Raw genomic sequence first — 14,796 nt, 5'->3', positions numbered from 1 at the left:
GTAGTGAAGGGTAAGCCTCAGGGTCCCTGACTGCATGTGCCCCTGCCAAGACCCTATTTCAGTCTTGGGATTGTAATTCATATATTCTTTTCCTTAAGGAGAGCTCTTTCCTAGAAATCTGGATCAGCCACCTCTGGCCATAGTACTGTAAAAAAAAAACAAACCCACCACTTTTACTACTCCTAATAATATTCTTGCCTTTTCTCTCAGAGGATTAGGTTAATAAACAAAAATACAGAAAAAAATACAGGAAAAAGGAAAAAGAGGAAATCCAGCCTATTCACAAAGGCAGGCCTTCTCAAAATTGGGGACGTGGTATTAGAGCAGGAGAAAATCACCAACCAACCAAGTAACTCCATCCTTCTCATTTGGCCCTCCCGCACTGCCTGCGGGCAGCTCTCCAAGGGCCACTCAATGGGGAAAGAATGCTAGCGCACCCCTAGGGCAAAGGGGCAGTTCAAGTCAAGAGAATTCACATGCGCTTTTTAACTATTTTAAGAAGGGTCAGATAAACAACGTCACCCCAAGGAGGGGCCAAGGCACTGGGGCTGGAAAGGAGGCCAGTCTGCAAGGGAGTCGCATGGACACAGCACACAGGGCTGACTGGGCCCCGGGGAACAGAGCAGGCAGGGCGATGAGGGTTAAGAGCCTGCTCCAGAGCTGGGAAGACCCCAGCCCCTTTACCCATCGCCTAGGATTGTTTTCAGGACAAACGGATAATGCCTGGACAGACTGTGGAGCAGTGGCCAAGGGCACAGGTTCTGGAGCCAGCCCAGGTTAGAATTCCTGAGAGCTGATTGACCATGGGCAGCTCCTTACCTCAGTTTCCTCATCTGCAACATGGGGGAAATCACACCACCTATGTCATAGGGCTCTTACGAGGACTAAAGGAGATAATACACATAAAGCACTTTGAGCCATACTTAGCATATGCCTGCTGGCTAATAAAATTCTTAACATCAGCCCCTAGTGATCAAGCAAGGTATCTGGTTACTCACTTGAATCAAGATGCTGGTTCAGAACTGTCCGCTCTCCAGTCTGCAAAGGAGGCCTGAAAGGTCTTCCCAGTGTCATGTTCTACTGGGAGAAATCAAAAGCCCAGCTTGCTTGTCAGATTTTCTAACTGACCCCAAACTAAGATTAGCATCCTGATGTGAGGATGAAAACACAGGGCAGGTGAATTAAATGAGGCAGACTGGGAAAGGTCTAGGGTAGGATCTCTCAAACTTGAAAAATGCTTTCTCCTTTTAAGAGAAAAAGGCTCACAGATAGAACCTCTCCTACCCTCACGGTCAACTAATTAATCCTTATTATAATAATTATACTGCTACTCACATATATGCAGATAGAAAGCTAAGATGAAGCTCCTTTAAAGCCCGTGTCATAGATTTAAAAGCAAAACAAAAATTACCAAATGATACATTCAAATTAAATAAAGGAAGGAAAAGTAACACTTACTGAACACTTAGTATAGGCTTGAAAATTATGAAGTTGCCACTATTCCATCATCTTGCCCTACAAAGATAGCAGTTTCATATGGTTCAACCAAACATGTGAAGGCACTAAATGCTTTCTGTAATTCCTACAACACTATTATTACTGCCCCATTTTCTAAAAGGTGAGAAAACCGGAGCACCAAGAAATGAGGACCGTTTTTAATTTTAATTAAAGTTTTTAATTTTTAAAAAATTGTCTTTAAATTAAAAAAAATTTTATTTGGCTGTGCCATGTCTTAGATCGTCATTGCAGCACACAGGATCTCGTAGGTGCTCCATGTGGGATCTTTGTAGTTGGGGCAAGCAAACTCTTAGTTGTGTCATGTGGGATATAGCTTCTTGACCAGGGATCGAAGCAGGGTCCCCCGCACTGGCAGCATGGTGTCTTAGCCACTGTACAGCTGGAAGTCCCCAGGGACACATTTTAAAATCTTCTTCAGAACCGGCAGGTGCCCAAGAACTCATTTGCAGAAGCCCTAGGGATAAACAGATACGTCTTTGGGAAGCTTTGGCCCAGCGGGCACGCAGCACACTTCTTCTAGAGGAAGCAGCAGGCCCAGAAGAGTTTGTCCAGGCAGTAATAGAAGGATGACGTCAGGGACAGCATCTCCTGCTGGAGGGAGTGAGTGAAAGTCGCTCAGTCACATCCGACTCTTTGCAACCCCATGGACTATACAGTCCATGGAATTCTCCAGGCCAGAATACAGCAGTGGGTAGCCTTTCCCTTCGCCAGGGGATCTTCCCAACCCAGGGGTCGAACCCAGGTCTCCCACATTGCAGGCGGATTCTTTACCAGCTGAGCCACAAGGGAAGCCCAAGAAAACTGGAGTGGGTAGCCTATCCCTTCTCCAGCAGATCTTCCTGACCCAGGAGTCGAACCGGGGTCTCCTGCATTGTAGGTGGATTCTTTACCAACTGAGCTATCAGGGAAACCCCCTAGAGCTGGAGGGAAGGGACCCCAAAGACCATTTTGCTTTCATGTCTTCTTGCCTTTGGTTGGGGTGGGACAGCCAGTTTTCCTGGCTGGTCCTTCCAGAAAGACAGGTGCTAGCCCTCCTTGGGATCAACAGTTAAGGGGCATGATACTAAATTATATGACATTAACTTTAGAATGCTTAAATCTTACTTTCCAATGAGGCCGAAAGCAACTTGGGAGCAAGATCCAGATGTTACTCTTCCACTGTGTCCTTTGTGATCCTGGGGAACATGGTGCATGCTTTAAAAAGACTCAGTTAATTTGTCCCATCTCCAGATGGATTTCACCTGTGTGTTGATGGATTCCTCTACACATCATCATACTTAAGATAAAGTGTGACTATTACCTAAACAGTGCTGTTACTGAACAACTAACAAACGGTTCTTGTTGTTTAGTCACGAAGTTGCATCTGGCTCTCTTGTGACCCCATGGACTGTAGCCCACCAGGCTCCTCTGTCCATGGAATTTTCCAGGCAAGAATATGGGAGTGGGTTGCCATTTCCCTTTTCAGGCATCTTGCCGACCCTCGGATTGAACCTGTGTCTCCTGCACTGGCAGGCCGATTCTCTACCACTGAGCCACCAGGGAAGCCCCAACAAAGGGTCTGTGTGCCATTTTTTCCCCCTTTGAAAGTGGCAAAGACAAAACACAGAGAAATAAACAAACCACCGAGATTGAAGTAGAAGGGCATAGGTGCTCAGAGTGCCCCTTAGCATTCATCTTTTTCCCACAATTCATGCTACCTCTCACTCTTTTCACGATGGTGTTTTGTCATGGTCAGCATCACTCGGGCTGATGTCTAGCTGAGACGCATCAGTTGAGCCACTTGTTTCCAGCTGGCATGCATTCTGACTCCATACCTATGCTGTTATATTTGCTACATAGTTTCTCTCTCCTGAGAAAAGCTGTTGGCAAATTTTGAGTACAATCATTCTTATGACTATAAAATAGATAACTCTAGAATTTCCTCCAACACTATAGTCATGAAAGAGCTGTTAAGGATTTTATGAAAAAGCATTGCAATCTGGACTTCAATTGTAGCTCAGTTGGTAAAGAATCTGCCTGCCAGGCAGGAGAACTAGGTTCGGTTCCTAGGTTGGGAAGATCCCCTGGAGAAGGAAATGGCAACCCACTCCAGTATTCTTGCCTGGAGAATCCCATGGACAGAGGAGCCTGGCAGGCTGCAAGTCCATGGGATCACAAGAGTCGGACACGACTTAGTAACTAAACCACCACTGTTGCAATATCACTTGTTTTCATTTAAAGTTTGTATGTGGTTGTTATACCTATTTGACCACCTGTATTATCTACAGTTTAGTGTCTCTTACTCATTGCCCTCTGAACTGCTTGTAAATTTCTAAATCTTTGATGTAGGAATCTAGTCAGGTGCAGTGGTAAAAGAGAGAATGCCTTGAGTAGCTAAAGATAGTAGATGATTGGTGTTTAAGAGCGAGCTTGGGAGGTGGGAGTGGTGTTCATCAGGCTTCCAGACAGCTATGGAATCACTCCAGAGTGAGTGATTATAATAATCACTTCATTATTAACATTTATTAATAATTTTCTCCTCTTCTCTACTATCTAATATTTGAAAAAGGTAGTCATATAAACCTTCTATGCAAAATTAGTTCTTGTCAAAGAGTGTAATAACCTGGTGGTAAAAAAGGAAATCTTTCCTCTTCATTAACTATGCCTTCATAAGTATTAAAGTAAGACAAAAATAAATTATTCAACACTGACAATTTATTTTCTGAAGATTATCATTTTTACAAAACAGAACAAAAAGCAGGTATCAAAAACAGCAAAGAGTTTACAGAATTTCTGCACCAGTTTTCACACAGGTCAGTGGTTATGAAACTGGTGTCAGATGTAAATACTAGATACACTCTGATTTCCTGCTTGGTCATAAGCATTCAGGTGGTTTGTTTTAGAGCTACTGAATAATAATAATTTTTCATAAGCACCGGTCATTTTTTGAGAATCCATTTGGTTTGTCCAACAAAGTAAACACTTTTCGATGTGTGGTATTTTGTTTTTTTAAAAAACACTGACCTAAAATACAGAATGTGTATGTGTTTGGATCTGAACCAAATCCTTTGAGGTCCCAATTACCCTGAAGAACACTGAAGAAGACATTTATAGGACATATTAAATACTAGTTATATACCTCATGATGTCAAAGGCAGCTACTGTAAGTCTAAAGAAAATATCTCTTCATTCAGAGGCTGCCCAGAGTTCGAACTACATCATAGTTTCCACATCTTTTCTGATTTGGAGTAGTTTCCCCAAATAGGGTCATATTATTGGAAAACAAAGTTTATGCTCGTGCCAAACAGGCTCTGACATGTTATAGATACATTTGTGTAGAGCAAGATTCGTTGCTCTGTACCCTGGGTGACCACACAGAAATCAAGAGGCCACGATTACTGGATGTGGAGAGGAAGAAGATGACTTAAACGCACATCACTTGGAGGGAAGCAGAAACACAGCTGGACTTGGTCATGGTGTTCAGCCACCACTTGTTCCAGAAACACATTTCGTTTAAATAAGTGAAGTTTGGTCCAGTTTTGCAATGTTAATAGCTGACAGTCTCTCAAACATTTTTTTTTTTAAATATATATAGATCATTTCCTGGCTAGCAGTGAGTTAAGAAACTGGCCTGCAATTCTGATCAAATTTCTCACTATTAGTCAAAGCCAAAAAACCCCTCCCCAAAAACAAACAACAAACAAAGGAAAACCCAGCCAACAGGGGAACAACTGCACAATTAAAGTTGAGTGTAAATTATGCTATGTACAGACTGGTATCCATGGCACTGAAATCATTCTGAGATCATGACACACTCCTGTTGAAATATTTCTTTTATCTCATCCCAATTTTCATTTAGGGAAAACTGATATGTATGTAATTTTCTTCTGTATAGATATGAAAAGGAAGCAAGAAGGCAAAGCTGAGAGGAACAGATGCTGCCCGCGGGACAGCGGTGGCATTTGGTTGTTTTGGTCTTGGTACCAGCAACTCCCACCCCATGGGAGAAATCCAGTTCCCGCCGGACTACACGGTTTTCCTTGCAGTCAAGACTCGAACGATGGACCCCACTCCTCCAGCAGCAAGCGCCTAAACACAAACCAAAATGTCAGTGTTGACAGAATCGTCAAGGCTCAGTTCTCATACCAAGTAAAACATTTTACTTCAAGGAAGGGCGTGTACAGCAACTGATTTTGGATTTGCTAATTTTTTTAACAAGTACTTCTCGAGCACCTATTATGGGCCAGGCACTGTTCACGGCACCAGGGATACAGTAACAGCAACAACCGTAAAACCTTCCGAGTGCCTGCTGTCAGGCACTCACATTCTCCTCAGATGATAGCTGACATTCTAGGGTGGCAAATAACAGTATGTTCTTAGAGATCTGCGGCATGATGTTCTTGCCGAAAACAGGTTAGGGCTGGGGTTAGGGCATAAATTTAAATATAACCATGTATTTAAATTTAGGACATTTCATTCTGCTCTTATTCTCAGCAGTGCCAGGAAGAAATTCAAACTGAGTTCGACCATACTAAGCTCCAGTTTAAAGCACTCAGCGTTTGTCAGATTTTTCTTTTCTCAAGCTAAGAAAATACTACTTAATAGCTAAGAACTTAGGAACTTTGACATTACCTGGAAAAATTGGAAGTTGTGATTAAGTATTAGGAATTTGAAGCTCTGGTTTTCTTGTGGTCAAAAACACTTACTGAAACACCTGTGTGTATTGCGTACTGTGCTAGAGGCTGGGGGTATAAAAGTGAACAAATACAGCATCGAGACAGGGAAGAGACAGACATATACACAGGCTATTTACATATAATGTATGAAATGACAGAGCTAGGCTCTGTGTGCTAGAAAAGCACAGAGGAGGGCCATATACACAACCGGAGGGCACAGAGCAAAGTGGAATGGTGAGGTTACGGCTTCCTGGAGAAAATGACACATTAAATGGGTAAGTAGGTGACAGGCTGACATAAAAGGATAAGGAGGCACTGGGGCAGAGTGAAAATCATAAGCAAAGCTATAGAGGTATGAAATATTATGGTATGTCCAGCTGGAAACACATTACTATGCTTACTGCTACAGTACATGGGGAAGAACAGCATGGAAGAGGAGGCTGGACCTGGGAATCTGGACTCAGTTCTGCAGGGGACTTAAAAGGGTAGATCTGGACATTAGATCATTCTGGCAACTGGGTGGAGAACAGATTTGAGGGAGGAAAAACTGATAGCCAGGAGACCCTTTTAGAAAACCCTGGCAACAAACTGAAAGAGGCCGAGGACAGCTGCGTTAGAGATGGCTGAGTGGATGATCTGAGAAGTATTTAGGAGATAAGGCTGGCAAAAACTGGTGACTGTTAGGAAGAAAAGAAGACTTAACACATGCCTCAGTTCCCCATGTAAAAAAGGGAAGTAGTTAGCATTCCTCGCTAGTATTTTTATGAGGATTAATTAATTGAGTTAACATTTATAAAGTGCTTAGAATACAAGAAGTACTCAGTCAATGTTTGGTATTATCCTGAAACTATACTGAAACTAGGCTGATAGGTTTCAAAGCTGGCTCTTTCATCTGTATATTGAGGATGATAAAGATATTTATATATCTCATAGGGTTGCTGTAAGGATCATATGAAACAGAAACTAAAAGTATAGTGGCTGTGCAAAGCAATTATACCTCAATTAAAAAAAGAATACAGTGGCTGGTGAATAAGAAGTACTCCATGAACAGGATGACTATATGAATTATTCTCATATATATACCCGTAGAGTAAAAGGGAACTATTCATAATTATGTTGGAAACAGGCATAAACTGGGGCTGTCTTGGGAAAAGTGAGTTATAATAATCCTACCCACAAAGGTTAGCTCTTTTTATTTGACAGTATATGAGAAATGACGTGACTTGAGCCAGGTTAAACAGCAAGTTTTGCTACCTGTTCATATCTTATGTTTTCACTCAGATATCCAGACAATAGCTTCTAAAAAACTAAGTTTTTGGTAACTGTAAGATGTTAAAGAATATACACCTTATCTATCATTGGTTTTATTCAAATATTACAATATAATGTAAGAGCTGGGTATTAAAATTACCTCACCAATTTTTCACCTAAAGCTAAAAATCCCCCATAGCCATTTTTCTGGGAGGAGGGGCTGGGGGGATGGATAGTGTACCAGCATCTGCTTATACTGCAAAGCAAAATGCAGGAAAACAGGAAAAAAAAAAAAAAAAGAATTCTTGATCCTACTCCTGATTTCATTTTTTAAAACTGATAAAATATGTAACATAAAATTTGTCACACTAGCCATCTTTAAATATAAAATTCAGTGGCATTAATTATATTCAAATATTGTATAGGCATCACCACTATCTATTTACAATACTTATCCCATCTCTCCAAACAGAAATTCTGTACCCATTAAGCAATAACTCTCCAGCCTCCCTTCTCCCCAGGCACTGGTAATTTCTAATCCATTTTCTGTCTCTATGAATCTGCCTATTCTAGATATTTCACATACGTGGAATCACAGTATTTTGTGTCTCTTTGTATCTGGTTTACTTTACTTTGCATAATGTTTTCAAGGTTCACTCATGCTCTACCATGTATATAAACTTTTTCTGGTCAAATAATATTCCCTTGCATGTCTGTGTCAGATTCTGTTCATCTGTTTGGGCATCCCTGATGGCTCAGTGGTAAAGAATCCACTTGCAATGCAGGAGATGTGGGCTGATCCCCTGGAGGAGAAAATGGCAACCCACTCCAGTATTCTTGCCTGAAAAATCTGATGGAGAGGGGCCTGGTGGGCTACAGTCCATGGGGTGGCAAAGTTGTACATGAATGAGCAGAGCGACTGAGTGTGCATGCATGCATGTTCGTCTGTTCATGGGTGCTTGGCTTTTCCACCTTTTGGCAATCGTTAAATAATTCAAATCAGCACCTCAAGACCAAGACTAGTAAGCATAAATCTAAACTTTCATTTCCATGCATTTATTTGTAGTAACAACCAATGTATAAACAAAGAGTCAAAACAGGTATTTACGCTAGAGGTTGTCAATGTTATTTTCCATTACAAAGGGACCAGTCATACAGATTGTGTAATTCATAACTTACCTTTTCATGCCACTGCAATAACACAGCACTGCTATTGTCAGAGGGACTCTCAAAGCCTTTATAAATATACTTCATTAGGAGATCCACACCATTCTTGTCCAGGGATTGAACTGCTTTTTCAATATCGTTAGCTTTAAAAGAGATGAGCACCTTCAAGACAATGCTGCCTGCTCGATCCTGAGGGTAAATAAATAACAGATCATTCAGACTTGTGTTGGGCAGTTTCAGTTTTTAGAAAGGCTGCACTGCGAATGTGACATTCGGGTAAAGACCTGAAGAAAGGAAGAGGAAACCTTGGGTGTATCTGAGGCAAATATTTCAGACAGAGAAAAGAGTAACTGCTGTTCGTGTGTGTTCAGTATGCTCAAGGAACAGCAAGAAGATGAAGGGGGGTGGAGCGGAGTGCAGGGCAGGAAGTCAGAGAGGTAGTCGGAGGATAGGACACGTAAACCCTGCAGGCCCTTGTGAGAACTCTGGCCTCCAGTCACAGAAATGAGAAGATGTTGGAAGGTTCTAAGAAGAAGAGTGATATAATCTGACTTACATTTTAACAGGACTGGTTGGCTGTCATATTGAAAACAAGCCCGGGGTAGCAGGAGCGGGGAGGGTGGGGAGAGCAGGAGACAGAAGCCGGGAGACCAGTTTGGAAGTTACCTCACTAAGACAGGCCGGTTTTGGCTAGCTTGGGAGCAGCGGAGGTGGTCAGAAGTAGACAGAGTCTTGATATATTTGAAGGGAGAGCTGAAAGGGTTTGCTTACAGATAGATGTAACAAATTATCAACTTATTAAATCAATTCATTTCACTTGATTAAAAAAAAATAGACCAAAAAAAAAAGGAAACTGAATTACAGTTCTACCCTGAAGCATCCTTCAGAAATAAGTTATTAATAAATAAAAATTTAAGTTTCTAAAACTTATTTTTCATTTCATATCTATAGTCAAGTGACTATAGATATTAGAGTGATCTTCATTTATAATGATCTTTTTCTTTGATGACAGACTGCCTAGGAAGCCAAATACAGGGAACACTTAATTTCCCCTTTCAACAATGTTTCTCTTTCTATTCAACACAAAGTGATACTTTCCACATTCCTGCCTGGCATGATCTTACAGTATGCTTCTACCACCTGTTGCTATCTTCAGTTTAAAGACTATGCAATTATCCTGTTTAGAAAAATATCCTTGTATGGAGAGCTATAACCTCCCACCCACAAGCTCTGATTAAAAAAAAACACCCACATAAAAGCAGAAGGTGGTAAAACTGAAATTTCAATGACGTTACTCACTTTTAAAAACCAAAGAAATATTTCCTCTTATAAAAGGTTATGTTGCCTAGATAATAATTATGCACTTACCTAAGTTATTATTTACTAGTATTTAACTAAGGAGATACTTGGGGCTCCTAGGATGCATGAATGGCTAGGGACAGTGGGGGGTCAGTGCTCTGGGTGTGGGATTATGGACGATTACATTTTTATTCCCCCATATAGCTGAGTTTTATACAATAGTTAACAGAATTAAACATCAGAATTTAATCTGGGCTTTAAACAACTAAGTAAATAGGTTCTTAAGAATTACTGAAAGACAGTTAAGAGGCAATGTAATTTTACAACTTTTCTGAAGAGTAGTATGGCAATACCATATGTAGCCTTAAAAAAATGTGCAGTCTAAAATCCAGCCATTCACTTCCAGAAATTTATTCAAGGGAAACAATTCAGACTTTACCAAGAATTGTTCATTTCAGTACTATTTATGACAGGAAAAAAGTCAATAAATATATGATCAAAGGTTATATATAACTAAACTGCAGGATTATCAATATACAGATGTTAAAAAAGATATTATAGAAATAAACTTATTACCAAGTAAAGCTGTTCATATATGCTGCTATACAGATGAAAAGCAATTTATAAAATTCCACTTTAATTAAAAGAAGTAACTCACAGAAACACTATAAGCATATAGCAACAACAAAAAGTAATAATTATCTACGGGTGTGGGGTTATGATTACTTTTTTATTCCCCCACATTTCTGAGTTTTCAATAATATTTAACAGAATTAAATATTAGAATTTAATTCTATGAGAATTGTAGAATTTTTAAAATCTTTCAAAAGCAAGTAGCATGTGTTTATTTTGTGAAAGTTTCACTTGTTCTTCAAGTCTTTGCTCAAATTCAACCTGAGTGGCTTCCTCTAAAAACACAGATCTCTCCGTCATTAGAACTTAAGTCTACCTACCACGAACTGTTATCACAACTCAATGTTGAAGCACTAATTTTTTATATAGATTTTCCACCTATCATACTACATTGTAAGCTCTTCTGTGTCAAAGATGGCAAACAGTTAAGACACTTTGGAGGGTTCTGGTAAGAAGACTGAGATACCAACAGAGATAGCGTGTTGTCTGTGACTCACCTTCACTGCCTGGCTCTTGGTGTTGATGGGGGGGTTTTTCAGAGCTGCCTGTAGGGCAGCTGTCATGTTCCCTGTGATGGAGGTTAAGGGGATAGCGGCAAAGAGCAGCCCACAGGAAAGCACTGTAACTCCCAGGAACCACTGGTTCTTAAGATTTGATGTCATGCATAGAAAGAAAAATTACTATGGTTGCTACGTTCAATACTGGAAAATTCAACATGTTCGTTTCAAGGATGTCAATCAAAGGTAAAATACTGAAAATGAAAGCATTAAATTTTTAAAAAATAAGGCAAAAACTGTTTCACCCTTGGCTCTAATTATTAACTGAACACCTTAATAACCTTTCATTTTCCAGTAAAACACATGTGCAAACATTATCCAGGGTGATATTTTAAAAAATTCTAAAATATATATCAGAATTATTTAGGCCCCCAAATGAAACAGCCTGTCGGCCTATCCTTTAATTAGAATTATACTCTATATTAATTGAAATGCTGGTAGAAAAGTGCTGGCAGATTACTCTACCAATCTGAATGATATACATTAGCAATCTCTCAATATTGATGATAAAAAGCATTACAGAAGATAAAATGATAACCTGTAGGTGGCAGCTTAATTTTTCTGTTTTTTAATATTTCCTCTATTTCATAAAGGTCATTCAAACTGCTTTAGGCCACACCTATTAAATTTAGTCCTGCTTTGAAAGCACCAGTGAGTTAGCAAGAATGAGGAACAGAAGGCCAATCACACTGTCAGAATGTACAGTCATTGCCCTAAAAGGAAAACCTCACAGAGTTCACTTGTTCCTCCATCTGTAGTGCCTGATCAGGGCTTGTCTCTTCTTGTTAAAACAAGAAGAGACAGTATCTTTATATTTCAAGACGAATTGATTTAAAAGCAGATCCACTATACAGATACAGCAATACCATGGAAGAGTCATCACACATCACCTAAAAAAAGTTAGTCTCACAAAACATCATTTATGCATCACGAAGAATGTTTTTACACAGAATAATCTTCACCACTTATGTTCTAAAGAAAAAGGTCTGACTAAAAAAACTATGGTTGGTGGCAGGCTGTTATTTTCAAGGCTTAATGGACTTCTAGAGAAGCATGCCGTTTGCAGATTGGCTCACTTATGAGACCGCTCCCCTCCACCCCAAACACTTAAGTATTTTAAATAATGCAAAACAGCAACAGCTGATTGTGAAAGTCAAGGAAATCAAAGAAACATCTGTATGTTGATAAATGTTTAATGCTGTATTTTAGGCGCCTGTAAGACCAGCTGTGGCTGCTACCAAATATTTTCACTCATGTATTTCCCCATTTAATTTAATAGGCCACTGATGAGGAAAGTCTAAAGAGCCTTCCTAATCTTATGAATACACCCAAGAATAATTAGAAATGAGCGAATTCAGTAATTGAGAATCTCTAAAACGACAGCCTTGGTTATTGCAACATTTACATTTTTCCGAAAAAAGATCTGATGCAAATACTCCTTCAAAGTTATGAATATTCAAATATGCAAAACCCACACCAGGAACTGACAGCCACATTTTAACTTAACGGAAACGATTCCAGCATTACAAAATGATTCGGTTCTGTACAAATGATTCACCTTCTCCTATGTTATTCTTTGGGGTTTATTTAAAATATTTCCAGGGATTCTCTACATGCATTTTACGTCTAGCAGGCAAAAAGCTTCCAGCTTCTTTCTGGGCAGTTTTGTACTCATTCCCTTTCCCCTGGTTAACCAACTCTGTGCAACCTGTATTTTGTCAAATCGCTTCCTCTTAAAAAAAGAAAAGAAAAAACAAAGCGCCCACAGGCTTAAACAGACAGACAGAAGGGCCTCAATTCTGCAAGCCGCCCCATCTCTCCCGGCGTGAAATAACGCTGCCACAACAAAACCACCACCACAATAAAAAGAAAATCACTGAAGAAAAATGCCCGCTCCTCCCGACCGGACGTGGGTGCTAATGAAAACCCGGTAAATACGACCTGAGAGGACCACTTAAGCGCTCTGCAGCTGCCCGACAGACCAGCACCAGCGCCGCGAGGGCGCGGCCGTCCCCGCAGGTCCCCGGGAGGCGAGAACTCCGGGCGCAACCTGAGGAATCGGGGGCGTGGACGGCGCGCTGGGAAGGCAAGTTTCCGAGGGCGGGACCCGGGGGTCTCGGGAGAAAGGAAGAGCCCTCCTGCCCACTTACGACAGGGAGCCCACGGAGGCGGGGGTCCCCGCCCTCACGCCCTGCCCGCAGCGGGGTCCCGGAAGAGGGGCCGGGTCGGGTGGGGCGCGGAGGCCAGCGAACTGAAGGATATTGCCGCAGGCAGGAGTCCACCTCGCCCTCGTCGGGCCCGGCCTGCCCGTCGCCCCCGTCTTCCTCGTCCACGAACTTGTTCTCGTCGTACTCATCCACGTCCACCTTCCGGAACCGGGCCGACGACACCGTGTTCTTCGACATCCCCGCTCCGGACCGGTGGCCGAGGCCTCCTCTAGACGCTCCCTCGACCTTAGCAAACCCAGCCCCAGCTGGAAGCCGCAGACTGGCGGCTCCACTTCCCTCTTCCGCTCAGAGGCGTAGCCGGCAGCCGCGTCTCGGGTGGTTCTGGGCCTGCGCGCTGGCCGCGCTCCTTCCTCCTCAGGCTCGCGCCTTCCTCGACCCTCCTACGCCGCCCCCACGCGCCCCACAGCGGGGCGCGCCGGGGCGGTAGCGCGCTGGACGCAGAGCGCATGTGCGGACTCTCTGCGGGAAAGGGGCGGGGCGGGGCGACAGAGGCGTGGGCGGGAGGGGGCGGGGCAGGAGGGAGGGCCGAAAGCAGTGCCGCCGGCAGAGGTAAGAGGCGATTGGTCCTCCGGGTGCGTCACGTGAGCGCTAGGGGGTTTCCATAGAAACGCTTCTCTGCGGTCCAGTGTAGCGGGGGGGGGGGGTCTTAGGTTGGCGGCGATGGGCGCTGGGGGCGGGTGGCCTTGGCTTTGCTGCCGCCGCCGCCGTCAACAGCCTGTCATCGGGGTCCTGCCTAAGGTCCGGCTGGCACGGACTTGCCCGTGAGCTGGGATGGATTGGTTGCCGGACCAAGTCTCCTGCAGTTGGCAGGAGTATGGGGCGGAGTGATGCACGCCCAGTCGCTCAGCATCGTTCGAGTTGTCAGAGACCTCGCTTCGGCCCGTGTACTCCCCGCGGCTTCGTTCCCGAGCCCGGAAGCCCCTTTCTCCGGTGTGGAACTACGCTGCGCGGCCAGCTTGAGGTCCCCAAGGACGGAGTCGAAAGGTCACATCTTATCTGTCAGTGCTGTGTAATGGCAAGCGACTGCACCTGCAGAGCTCGAACCTAGGTATCATAAATTAGGGAGGAGCGGGAGGTGTCTGGGCAGGGGCTAGGGTCCGGTGGCAGGACTGGGATGAACCTGTGGAATTTGGGCTAGGGTCAGCCACTGACATCTTAAAATAAGTGGTTATTTGGAGCAAGAATGCTAGAAAAGGGTAGGGACGAGTTACACTCTGGCTCTGAGGCGAAGCAAAATGTGTAAGGATTAGTTCAAACAAGATCTTTAAGATTTATCTTTATGGCTTAAGATTTATATGATCCTCCTAAGGCCAGCTTTTTATTGTATTTGACACCCCCGTTTCTGCGAGCAAAGCTCTCACTGAGCAGGTAAGAGCCCTAAAGCACTGAATCTGAGGAAATGGTAATTGGGTGGTGTGTCTAACACTGAAGTACAAATATTTGCAAAATAAAATTAATTTGGATATTTATCAGGTTTAGTTTAATTCC

General features: G+C 42.7%; 1 protein-coding gene across 2 annotated transcripts; it reads right to left on the bottom strand.

Annotated features, from left to right (window-relative positions):
* Nucleotides 1-4,190: 4,190 nt before the first annotated feature.
* Nucleotides 4,191-13,760, bottom strand: ARPC5 (actin related protein 2/3 complex subunit 5). Of its 2 annotated transcripts, none has more exons than XM_043485459.1 (4): nucleotides 13,343-13,760; nucleotides 11,021-11,093; nucleotides 8,604-8,780; nucleotides 4,191-5,586 (listed from the first exon to the last, which is right to left on the bottom strand). In XM_043485459.1, the coding sequence occupies exons 1-4, from the start codon at nucleotides 13,483-13,485 to the stop codon at nucleotides 5,524-5,526; spliced, it is 456 nt and encodes a 151-aa protein (XP_043341394.1). In that variant the 5' UTR covers nucleotides 13,486-13,760; the 3' UTR covers nucleotides 4,191-5,523. The 2 variants fall into 2 exon arrangements, with proteins under 2 accessions (XP_043341394.1, XP_043341393.1); XM_043485458.1 differs by having other exon boundaries at nucleotides 11,021-11,167; nucleotides 13,231-13,685.
* Between the last annotated feature and the right edge of the window lie 1,036 nt (nucleotides 13,761-14,796).

Source organism: Cervus canadensis, chromosome 13 (assembly GCF_019320065.1).
Source record: "Cervus canadensis isolate Bull #8, Minnesota chromosome 13, ASM1932006v1, whole genome shotgun sequence".
Taxonomy (NCBI): Eukaryota; Metazoa; Chordata; class Mammalia; order Artiodactyla; family Cervidae; genus Cervus; species Cervus canadensis.
This window is presented reverse-complemented; position numbering and strand designations above follow the sequence as displayed.

Coding starts and splice junctions, on each gene's coding strand:
- ARPC5 (XM_043485458.1), bottom strand. CDS start 13,485: ATGTCGAAGAACACGGTGTCGTCGGCCCGGTTCCGGAAGGTGGACGTG. Junction 8,781..11,020: donor CCAAGAGCCAGGCAGTGAAG/GTGAGTCACAGA, acceptor ATTTACCCTCAG/GATCGAGCAGGCAGCATTGT. Junction 5,587..8,603: donor TATTGCAGTGGCATGAAAAG/GTAAGTTATGAA, acceptor GTTTGTGTTTAG/GCGCTTGCTGCTGGAGGAGT.